The sequence below is a fragment of the Notolepis coatsorum genome, assembly GCF_963971535.1.
Source record: "Notolepis coatsorum genome assembly, chromosome: 1".
Lineage (NCBI taxonomy): Eukaryota > Metazoa > Chordata > Actinopteri > Aulopiformes > Paralepididae > Notolepis > Notolepis coatsorum.
Window position 1 is genome coordinate 117,605,943 of NC_140165.1, and position 12,877 is coordinate 117,618,819.

At 44.1% G+C, this 12,877-nt stretch overlaps 1 protein-coding gene across 2 annotated transcripts in view; it reads right to left on the reverse strand.

Moving 5' to 3' along the window:
- Nucleotides 1-12,877, reverse strand: part of dctd (dCMP deaminase) — a 50,683-nt gene that overhangs the window by 5,592 nt on the left and 32,214 nt on the right. For both annotated transcript variants that reach the window (XR_014620271.1, XM_084324902.1), the window contains exon 3: nucleotides 1,235-1,370. Coding sequence is in view for 1 of the 2 variants with exons in the window: in XM_084324902.1 (XP_084181028.1) it covers nucleotides 1,235-1,370 (136 nt within the window). In the remaining variant the exon portion in view is untranslated. The remainder of the gene's footprint in view (nucleotides 1-1,234; nucleotides 1,371-12,877) is intronic.

Below are 12,877 nucleotides of genomic sequence, written 5' to 3' on the forward strand. Positions count from 1 at the left end.
TACTTGTAGGGCCGTCAACGAATATTCTATATTGAAATTAATAATCGACTTGTAAAAAAAAATAATAATAATAATAATTAATATATTAGATTGTGAAAAAAACAGCCCCCGGTGGGCGTTAGTGGTTAACATACCGTTGTATTGGTTCGGTACACAGCTGTACGGTACGGATACGTTTACACACCTACTGTACACTATACAATACAATCTAAAGTACAACCTAAGTACAACCTAAGTACAGCGAGTAAAATGCAGACAATGAGGTACAAAAACTTTAAGGCAAGCTTACAAATGCAAAGGAGGTATGATTGTAGTGCAAATCTCTTTAATAAATAGATAAATATCAATTAATTATTGTGAGTTTCTCAGGTTCTTTCCATCTCATAGCACCATACGGGTATGTGTGTGTGTGTGTGTGTGTGTGTGTGTGTGTGTGTGTGTGTGTGTGTGTGTGTGTGTGTGTGTGTGTGTGTGTGTGGTCTCACCATAAGGGTGTGTGTGTGTGTGTGTGTGTGTGTGTGTGTATGGTCTCACCATAAGGGTGTGTGTGTGTGTGGGGGGGGTCTCACCATAAGGGTGTGTGTGTGTGTGTGTGTATGGTCTCACCATAAGGGTGTGTGTTGTGTGTGGGGGGGGGTCTCACCATAAGGGTGTGTGTGTGTGGGGGGGGGGGGGGTCTCACCATAAGGGTGTGTGTGTGTGTGTGTGTGGGGGGGGGTTCTCACCATAAGGGTGTGTGTGTGTGTGTGTGTGTGTGTGTGTGTGTGTGGTCTCACCATAAGGGTGTGTGTGTGTGGGGGGGGGGTCTCACCATAAGGGTGTGTGTGTGTGTGGGGGGGGGGTCTCACCATAAGGGTGTGTGTGTGTGGGGGGGGTCTCACCATAAGGGTGTGTGTGTGTGGGGGGGGGTCTCACCATAAGGGTGTGTGTGTGTGGGGGGGGGTCTCACCATAAGGGTGTGTGTGTGTGGGGGGGGGGGGGGGTCTCACCATAAGGGTGTGTGTGTGTGTGTGTGGGGGGGGGGGCTCACCATAAGGGTGTGTGTGTGTGGGGGGGGGGGGGGGGGGGTCTCACCATAAGGGGTGTGTGTGTGTGGGGGGGGGGGTCTCACCATAAGGGTGTGTGTGTGTGTGGGGGGGGGGGGTCTCACCATAAGGGTGTGTGTGTGTGTGTGTGTGTGTGTGTGTGTGTGGTCTCACCATAAGGGTGTGTGTGTGTGGGGGGGGGGTCTCACCATAAGGGTACTTGGTGTCCAGCCGGTCGTCAGCACACCGTGCCCATGGCAACAGGTCATCATCACAGCCATTGGGCATCCCATTGTAACCAATACCCACAATCTTATTCTCCTGATTCACTATACAGGCTCCCACCTAGAGAGAGAGAGAGAGAGAGAGAGAGAGAGAGAGAGAGAGAGAGAGAGAGAGAGAGAGAGAGAGAGAGAGAGAGAGAGAGAGAGAGAGAGAGAGAGAGAGAGAGAGAGAGAGAGAGAGAGAGAGAGAGAGAGGGAGAGAGAGACAGAGACAGAGAGACAGAGAGACAGAGAGAGAGAGAGAGAGAGAGAGAGAGAGAGAGAGAGAGAGAGAGAGAGAGAGAGAGAGAGAGAGAGAGAGAGAGAGAGAGAGAGAGAGAGAGAGAGAGAGAGAGAGAGAGAGAGAGAGAGAGGGAGGGAGGGAGAGAGAGACAGAGAGACAGAGAGACAGAGAGAGAGAGAGAGAGACAGAGACAGAGAGAGAGAGAGAGAGAGAGAGAGAGAGATTTTTTAGATTTTTAAGAACCTTTATTTCAATAAATGAAGAAATTTTTTCATTTGTCAATTAACATTATTCACACAGACGCTATTTACATCCTCACAGAAACAAGGGGTTAAAACGGAGCTGCTCATCAAAAATCAATTGAAGCACCAACGCTCCAAAACACTGTGGACAACAGACTCTGGTTCCGGACCAAAAGGACACTCAGTGTCAGACACCGTCGGATTTAACCTGGAGACAAAGCTACTGACTGCCACTGCTCCCTTCAGTATTCAGCCCCAACCCTAAACCTGACCCCTGACCCCTGCAAGTCTCCTGACCTCTTGTTTAGTGCTGCTTCATAACACACCCTCCACACTGGTTTACAGTCCTCCTCCACATTCAGTTTCTCTCTCCACACAATGTCTGTTTTCAGCATGTTCTTGTTTAGAGCGTGCACACAGTATTTATACATTGCCTTCCCACTCAACATGTACAAGTCTGTAGATCCAAAATTTTTTATAATCCAACAAAAGTCCCATCAGTCCAGTTTGATCTATTTGGGGACTCAGTTCGGGAAAAAAAATCTCCTGCATCAGGAATGTCCGTTCCACTTAGATAGTCCCGTAACATGTCCCACTCCCGATTACTCATGCCTTCAGTCCACGCATTCAAAAAGTTCCTGGTTTGGCGACCCGACCTCAGACCCATCAGAGAGGACACTTCCTCTGTGTTACGATAACCTGCGCCCACTGCATCCACTATTCGTTTCAGCTTTACTGTCCCAGCTGAAACTAAACGCTGGGTGAGACCAATCCTGCTTTCCTTCTGAATGTCCAATCGCACCCCATAGATGAACGTAGGGCTGGGCGATAAAACGATAACGATAACTATCGCGATAAATTATTTCCTCGAAATAAACATGAAACGTGGTCGCAAAGTTTCGATATATCGATTTTCCAAGCTTGGATATGAGCACGCACTAACAACCAATCGGTGAAGGAGATGGCCGAGAGCGAAGGAGACCAGGAAGGAGACCCAGCGCTGCACCTCTGGGTAGAGAGGTAGGACTCACTCAACAACAAGGCTTGCTAGGCTAACTAGCTTGCACAACGATGTTTTATATATTTACGTGCCGAGTATGTGTGCGGCATGAATTCTGAGGCCACGTTCATAGTAGTGTGTGGTATACAGTGGACGTCGTTTCAATATATTGTGGCGGAAGAGAGTATTTTAGTGTCATATTTATTACATTGCCATGAGATATTCCGCTTGTCGGCTAACTTCTAACGTGCGCGGACTGATGACGACATCAACTCGACTCGAGACATTCGCAGCAGCATAATAAGTTAATTAAACTTGACATACATTATATCGACGATAATTATCGATATCGAATTATATGAAAATAATTTTATAATTTTATCGCGATAACGTTTTTGGTCATATCGCCCACCCCTAGATGAACGGCTCCTCCAGTAGCCTCCTTCTGCTCCATTCAAACAGAGTCCATGTTACAAAGTCCTTGATAAAATGGAGTCGGATCATATAAACGTATAGATTGACATTCCCACAAAAACAAAGACACATCCAAATTCAAACCTTGTATTAAAACAAAACAAGAAAAGGAACACAGGAACCAGCCTGTCCTAGAGCTGTGTTTCACCATCATCATTAAACATTCCCTTTTTTGATATTCTGTACTATTTTCTTCAGTCTGAACCCCTCCTTTGCAGTATAACCTCCCTTCTCTCCGCTTCTCAACTGTGAGTTGACAGAGGAACAAAGAGCCTCTTTATCTGAGAAATAATCCTCAATTTCACACTTCTTGTTTTTTGGTTACTCACAAGAAATGTTTAACTCTTTTTACATCATATTTCTTTTTTCCCCCTTCCCTTCACTTTTTTCAGACCAGCTCTGACTCTGACTGCCAGTGCCTTCGCTCCCCTCATCGTCTTCCTCGTCTTCCATACTAGAACCAGATGAGTCAGACTCTGACTGCTCCTCCGGCTTCCTTCCCTTGACCATGCTTACTGCTTTCTTGGCCTGAGAACAGTCTGTGAGTATTTTCTTTTCCCTTTCTTTTAACAGCACTAGGGACTTTGAAAGACTCATCCATCAATTCACCATCACTATCTACCGTTTTTCTAGTCTGATCTCCTGTTGTTTTTTCACTGTCATTCTTTTTCTTATTAGCGTTAGCCTTCCTCTCCACTGCATCAGAAAAACTCCTCGGTGCGTCCGCACCTGCTCCCCCCCCCCACCCCGCGCTCCCGCAGTGGGAACTTTATCAGGACAGTCCCGATAGAAGTGGCCGTGCTGCTTACAGCCATGACAGGTTGACACCCCAGAACTCACATATACTACATATTCAAACCCATCAATGTTCAACTTGAACACCAGATCAAGCTCCTCGTCATGTTTCTTCATGATCATTAGAGCCTGGCGTCTGTGTGACACAACGTGTGCCAGTAATGGGGACTTACAGCCGGATGACATTTTTCGAATGGGTGCGACCACTTTACCATACCGCGACAATTCCTTCACTAATAACTCATAACTGATTAACGGTGGTATGTTCGATATGGTAACTCTTGTATACGGCGTAGACAGAGGAGTCACCGCCACAAAAGTGTCCTTAACCGTGATGCCGGTTTCAGTCACTTTGTTAACTTTTTTAATGTGATCCACAAACATAACCATTGCGCCGTTCATCCGAGCGGCAGATACAATGTTGTCATAATCCACAACTTTTCCCACAGCTAAACTGCAATCCTCCACAGAGACATCAACTCCAACTGCGAGTTTAAAGCCATGTTTTCTGCTGAGAATAGGAAACTCCATTTCAGTGGCCTATTCCAACCGGCGCGCGCTGGCCGACAGGCGACAGCGACACACAAACTGAAATTAACCAACCTCTGTGTTAACACAATAACACTAAAATAGCAACCTAACAATAAATAAGCAACACTCTAATTCATAACATTAAACACAGTGGGCCTCATTCAACAATACTCTCTTATTATGTTTCTTATATTCTTGCTTACCTGTCTGTTAAGAGAACAATAAGAAAAGCCACCGCCACATTCATCAAGCCGTTCTTAAAGTCCAAATCTGTTCTTACCCAGGTTTTTTTTAATGGTGAATCCCACTCATTCTAAACTGGATGCGCGTTCTTGCGCAAGTCATTTGCATACAGAGACACGCCTCGTGGGCTCATTATAATACGAGAGCCGTGGGTCTGCATCAGATCCCCCGGCCATATTCAAGCGCTGGAGCGCTTTGCGATGGATCAAAATGAGATAGGAATCAAATGTATTGTCATCATACAGCACCTATAGCTATATAGTGGAATATACTGTATTAATATAGTAATATAATAGTAGTTGGCTAGTTGCGCGCTTCTGGCCACCTCCTGCAGTGCGCGCATACACGTACTGTATACAGTACGTGCAAAATGAATCGTTCCAGCAAAGTACTGTAGGCTTCGCTTTGTCAATAAATACTGAACGACTGTGCGTTGTCAAGACTAGAGCCAATCGCAATGGTTGCCACTCATATGGCTCTGCAAATAGATCTAGAGTCTGACTATCTCCGCATATATGCAGGGCTCTACGCTAACCTTTTTCCCGATGAGCACATGTGCTCCTAAATAAAAAAATGTAGGAGCACACAAAGAAATTTAGGAGCACCCAAAAATATTTAGGAGCACAGTGAAAATATTTCAAGTAACAGAGTTTTTTTTATTTTTTAATATATAAATGTATATTTGTACTGTGCGTGCATGTGCAAACGGGAACGGGACACACATCTGTGCAATAGCACATACCACCAAAGTCACTGGCCCACTGTGTGTGTGTATCTGCGTGTGCAAACGGGAATGGGACACAGACATTTGAACTATTAAGTGATTAATGCCTACTGTGGCAAAGTTGTAGCCAACAACTAGGCCTAATAAGAAAGGCAGTGACATTGAACAAAAAGGAGACACTGGCATTACCACCAGGGCCATCAGTAGAGGGGACTGTAAGGTGCCCTTTCGGTATACTACCTTTGCTAAAACTGTGTTCTCTGTTAAAGGTGGTAACTACTGGAATAGCCTACCAGTTGTGATTAGAGAGTGCCCCACATACTCCATGTTCAAGACCCATCTTAAACTGCATCTTAAGGCAAACCAGAACTGTGATCATTTTTAATCTGATTTAATTTATGTAACTTGTTTTTTTTTTTTTTTTTGTTTTTTATCATCATTGATTGTCACAATGCTTTTACCCTAAGCAGGCTATTTATTTATTGAAAGAGGTTTGCTGTCTCCTGGTGTAAATTAGCTCTTGCTACAACCCTGCATGTTTACATTTTGTATTTTGTACTTGTTCATTAACATGTGCTGTCCCTATCAAATAAACTATCAAATCAAACTACTGCTACAAAAGTAACAGTCACTTAACTTTAGCTTTTGCCCCTTTTATGCATACAATGCCTTCTAGAAAAATAATCCTTTCAGGGTTGCCTATTGAAATACTGTACACCTCCAGTACAGAAACATTGTTTATGAGTTTGCGTGTCAGGTAGACCATTGATTGACAGTCGATTCTGCCAATTACGTCACACCGCTTGCACTCCGGCCGTCCGGCGCTGCAGCTGGACCTATTGCCCACCTCTGCTGTTGATAATGCTAGCCAAGTTAGCACACACACATTATGACACATACACACACGCACAGTGGGCCAGTGACTTTGGTGTAGGGGTGTAACAATGCATCGATCCTAAGGGGAAAATTCAACTGCATCGATTTGAAAATTTTAGAACCGATTATCGCAATTTGAATGTGTACACAGTCACAGTGTTATGTTATTCTCATGTCCGTTACAGTCAACACAACGACATACGCTACTGCATCAACGTTATGATTAACAAAGCAAGGCATTCGTTTTGTTGCATTAACGTTATATTACTATTGCTATCGATAAATCTAGGTGTTCTAAAATATATTGCTATTGGTAAGTTTGTATAAATTAATGTCTCGGGAAACTCTCGCATATCGCAATGGCGGACTTTCAGGAAGTAAACAAGCAAAATGAGAGCTTCCGATTGGTCATTTGCTTTCTTTCCCATGAAACCAGTCACGTCACTCTACTGTGATTGGACCGTTGGCTTGAGTGCAATGTGGGACTTGTAGTATAACAATTTATCAGCAGAGAAAAAAAAGCACGATTGAGGCTGTAATCTGCGAGTAATTGATTATTCCGGTTCGCACACACATATTTCTAGGGGCATATGCGAGCAATATGGTCGCACTGTAGAGCCCTGATATAGCCTGTCCCTGATGACTGGCAGTGCGCATATACAGTGCGTGCTCCAAGTCAAACTGGATGACACATCTCTCTCAAATCCATTCTGAGAACGGAACGCAGTGCCCGCAATGCGGGTCTTGATTGATTGATTGATTGATTGAAAATAGTATTAACAGATTGAAGAATGGGTACTGTTACAAAGGGTCAGATTAAACCGAATATATATATTGATTGCCTGAGATCCCATGTATAATATTTGTATATCGTTTGATATCCCTTGTATATTCTTTGTACATATATACGGAATATCCCTTTACCTGGTACGGGACAGACCATAATATTCGTTCTCCTATTGGAAGCGATCCCCTAGGCGCCAATGACTTACCCCCTAGACCCGACTTGAAAGGTGCCGACGAACATGTCCCAACTAGCCCCGGTTCCGCGTAGGAATACGGCTACCGAAATACGAATGGTACTATTTGTTCACCGTGCACATAAATAGGGCGCAAGAAATGTAGAACTCCTCTTAGTCCCTTGTCCCGTTCAGCCTCGTTCAGTTCCAGTTATCCAAGTGACGTCTCTCCCCACTACGCAACGTGGGCAGAGTAGGGCTCGCATCGCCCCAAGATAGAGTCTTGTGTTATCCTAATACGTTTGTTTAACGTATCGTTCGCTATTTATTAGTAAACCTTCATTACGAGTCAAAGACCACGTGAAGTGGGTAATTGTGCGTCTACATAGAGCATTTATTGCCGCGTACTAATAGGATAGTAACGTCAAGTTCAACCGTGCACTACCGCGCACCGGAGGATACCTACACCGGACCAGCAGAGCCACTTTCCGGCAAGGATTATTATTCTTCATTGCTTTGACCAAGCTGCTGGAGCAGAGAACCGCCTACCCCACTGCTACTGTGGGATCTACACCTGCCCGTGAGACCATCACTCGAGCCCGTCTCTGTCGTACCAGAGGCTCCACGGCTTTCACCTACGCGGCGCGCACCCTGGGACCAGGCTGCCTTTCCCCGCTGCTCCAGGGAGTAAGATCGCCTCCGTGGACCATTGACTTTCATAGAGCATTGCCTCCCCCTGCTGGCTTACAACCGGTAGTACACCCCCCCTCCCCAGAATACCAGATCTAATTCCTAACATTCCATATTGATTTACTTACGTACATTCTTTGCCTTATAAGCGCACCAAAGTAATGTAATATAATATTCTTTATGTAATAAATATTACAATTGAGTATTTGTGTGGAAAAGCGTGTTATTGTGGAGAAGTTCGCATCATATACCTTTGTACGGTATTGGCCAGTAATGTACATAGACGGTAGTAGTTCAATGATACTAATACTTGATTAATACAGTCAGGGAATTGTACCCCTCAGTTACAGGTACAATACAGTACAGCTCAATACACACAATTGTTAAGGGGAGGCAGACCAGAGAAAGACTTTCGTCTTGTTTACATCAGGGTCCCCCATTTTCAATTCATCATAACATATATGACATACATGACATACAGATAGACAGTACTGCTACATCTATACATTTATGACATACCAGATCTACAAATACAGTACTGTGATAATTTTTTTTTTTAAAAAGAGTATATACATTTGATGTAGAAACTGTACATTGGGGGGGGGGGTAGGTGGGGTGTGGGGGGGGACTGTACATTGGAGGTGGTTGGGTGGGGGGGGGTGGGGCGGGATGGGTAGGCGGGTGGGGGTAACTGTACATTGGATTATCGACAAAACCTACTTGGTCCAAGAAGAGGGTCTCGTGTATTACTGGGTTTAAGTCAGTTGTTTATTTATTTATGTTTTACTGTTTGCATACGAGGTGGTCCGCAAATGTCTTTGATAACAATTTAGTGGTCCGCATAAAACAGAAGTTTGGGAACCACTGATATAGACGATCTCTAAATATGCGCTCTATGTAGGGCTGACCTTCAAAGCTTTTTTTGGCAATCAAAGCTTCGGGGGAGAGCTTCGATTTTAATTCGAAGCTTCGAATTTTTTTTTTTTTTTTTTTTTTTTATCTTATGTTGTGGGACTTGTACAGCACTTTCGTAAACTTTGTTGTTTTTAAATGTGCTCTATAAATAAAGTGGGTTGGATTAATTAATTAAGTAGCCCCTTTCGTGACTGTGACGCATCCAACAAGGTTTCACTCGGCTGTGTGATTTAATTCAAGGTGGATCGCTGTTGTCGTTTGAACAACTTCAGATTTCATGGGAACTACCAATCCCCCAAATCAAGAATGTTTAAGATGAATGAAGTAAGATTTTGATTATTTGAAATATGGCCTGTGTAGACTAAACTATGCACAGAATTATGTCAGTCTACAAGGTCCGGATTCTACATGGTCAATGGTCTCTAACTACACACCCTCAAGACCCCTGCGCTCTGCATCTTCTAACTACACACCCTCAAGACCCCTGCGCTCTGCATCTTCTAACTACACACCCTCAAGACCCCTGCGCTCTACATCTTCTAACTACACACCCTCAAGACCCCTACGCTCTGCATCTTCTAACTACACACCCTCAAGACCCCTACAGTCTGCATCTTCTAACTACACACCCTCAAGATCCCAACGCTCTGCATTTTCTGGCCGTCTCAGACCTACCCCTATCCGAGCTCTGGGAGGGTCATCCAAGAGGAAGTCATCACAGGATAGTAAATAATGTTGTTCCAAAATACCTCAGAAATTACTTCACCAAGGTCAGTGACTTACATGGTCACGGCACTAGAGGGAGCCCTACAGATCTGGTCCCAGTCAAATGTAAAAGATGCATTGGGCAAAACTCACTCCTGTCCTCGGCGACAGTAGAGTGGAACAGGCCACCAGCAGACATTAAATCAATAAGTCTCTATTCCTCTTTTAAAGGCAAAGCAAAGAGCTGGATCAGGAGAAGCAGAAACATGGGTTTAATTATATTATATTTATCTTAGTTGTTTTTATTTATGGTTAATGTATTTTAATAGGTTTTTAGGGGTATATTTTTTATTTGTATTAATTGTTTTTTATTGTCTCCTTGGGAAAGGATAGTGGAGGCTAGGTTAAGAGGAGAGGTGAGGATTAGTGAGCAGCAGTATGGGTTCATGCCAAGGAAAAGCACGACAGACGCATTGTTCGCTCTTAAGGGGTCCCCACACGGCGAGCGATTTTAGCCAGGCGACCGATTTTTTTAGAGAGCCGACAGACAGAATTGTATCGCCTCCATCGTTATGAATGAGAGAACACACACGGCAGGAGATTCTGAAGCGACGGTCGTGCAGCTATTTCTGTCGCCTCGCAAAAAATCGCCTCGATCCTATTTTTTGAGGCGACACAGCAGGACAATGAGGAAATAACATGACTTCTACAGTAGAAGTAGTACAGAAGTTCTACTGGTGTATCATTTGTACACCATTAATGTATCATTCAATACATTCATTGATCAATAACCTACGTATTATTACCATGCTACTTATGTTCATTATTATTAACGGGAACAATTTAAATAAATAACGTTAGTTTGAGAAGCTATAGTGGCCACTTGTCATTAACTAATAAATGAACAATGAGCCACGATGCACCTACTAGTGTTTTTATACTCGGGTAACAAAAGAAGTTGTGGATGTTGACAGAGTTTAATGTCCAGGCTGCAGCTGATGTGGTTTATAAGGTTTATTGTCCAAAGAAAATTATGGTTGAGAACAGAACAGTTTGCGTCTTCCGTGAAAAAGAAATTCACTTTCAGCAGCTGCATAACAATACTTGTCCAATCGGTGGTAATGAACGTATCGTAGCGATCAGGCATGCAGTAATGTCAGGAAGAATGAGGAGAGGTTGTATTCGTATATGATGGTTTAATTCCAGCTCAATATGGGTTTTACAGGTTAATACTCTCTCGTACTGCACAACACAGCTACCTGCTAACCCGCTTCACAACAACCGTTACCTAACGTCCGGTCCCGGCGGTCCGCCCTCCTATATCTCCCGGGGGGAAACACCCCCAGCTAAACAGAGCGACACATAGCTTATTATACCTGAGAACGGTCGCCTCTGGTGTGGGGGGCTAAGCGATTGTCATTGAGCAACAGGCGATCACATCGCCAGGCGACGTCTGTCGCCCGCCGTGTGCAGACCACTTAAGAATGTTAATGGAGAAGTATAGAGAAGGCCAGTAGCGGTGTCCACTTATAGTGCCTATAACCTTTACCGTTGGGCGCCAGACAGGTCTAACCCCTGCCAATGAAGATAAAAATACCTTTTTGATTTGGTTAATTAGGCCTATAGCTCCGGCATAAGACTGTACCACATAAGACAAAGAATAATAATAATTTTCATTAGACAAATAATATAATAATTTTCATTAGACAAATAATATAATAATTTGATTTATAGGTCTGGACTAATGGCCAAGATAATTACTAGGTGAGTTTGATAACAAAGAAACACTCAGGAGTCATGCCCAATTCAGTCAAAATGTCCATGTATTGGATATTAGTCAAAATCATAAGAAAACTCTTAGAACACAAAACAATTCATTTACAGACCAGTTCGTTCACGCAGTTCAGTGCATTGGGTGAACAGGTATAGGCATTTGCCAATAGTTCCAAATGTCAAAGAGTTCGTGATGACCACCACGCAACTGTGTGAATGAACGAAAAAATAGAAAGTCTCTAACGAAAATATGTGTGTGTGTGTGTGTGTGTGCGTGTGTGTGTGTGTGGGTGTGTGATTGCGAGAGTAGGGGAAAAAGAGGGGCGTTGGACTTGGGCTGGAGGGGGGTAGAGAGAGAGATGTTTGGCTGGGGCTGGAGGGGTAGAGAGAGAGATGTTTGGCTTGGGCTGAAGGGGTAGAGAGAGAGATAGAGGCGCGTTTGGCCTGGGCTATGTGTCGCCGTCGTTAGGAAGCTTGGAGAGGGTAATGTTTGATTCGGAGACGCTTGCGTCACAGCCTCGGAACAGGAGCGCAACCAACAGTGCAGCGTGTACTTTACCGCACCGAAGTCCGCGTTGGGTGAAGATGACCAGGTCGTAGACGTCCGGACTATCCCCGTTTCTCATCCATCCCGTGTTAGGTAACGTTTACTGGCGCGTTTTCAACTTCTCTAACTCCGGTTCACGTTCTCCTGCTCCTCACATCGGCTGCACGTCTTCTTTCAGGTAAACAACATTCAAACTCGCCGCTCTCACTTCCGCGTCATGACTTCGCACGTCTCCTGTCTCACGTCTCACCAGGCCAACCCCCCACCGTCTGACGTCTCACCTCTTATCCGCTATCAGATCCCAGATGAGCGCATCCGTAATTGACAGACATAAAGGGACAGGCGCACTTTTACCTGGCAGGTTAAAGCCGCTCTGTCACACCTCCATCGTTATGAATGAGAGAACACACACGGCAGGAGATTCTGAAGCGACGGTCGCGCAGCTATTTCTGTCGCCTCGCAAAAAATCGCCTCGATCCTATTTTTTGAGGCGACACAGCAGGACAATGAGGAAATAACATGACTTCTACAGTAGAAGTAGTACAGAAGTTCTACTGGTGTATCATTTGTACACCATTAATGTATCATTCAATACATTCATTGATCAATAACCTACGTATTATTACCATGCTACTTATGTTCATTATTATTAACGGGAACAATTTAAATAAATAACGTTAGTTTGAGAAGCTATAGTGGCCACTTGTCATTAACTAATAAATGAACAATGAGCCACGATGCACCTACTAGTGTTTTTATACTCTGGTAACAAAAGAAGTTGTGGATGTTGACAGAGTTTAATGTCCAGGCTGCAGCTGATGTGGTTTATAAGGTTTATTGTCCAAAGAAAATTATGGTTGAGAACAGAACA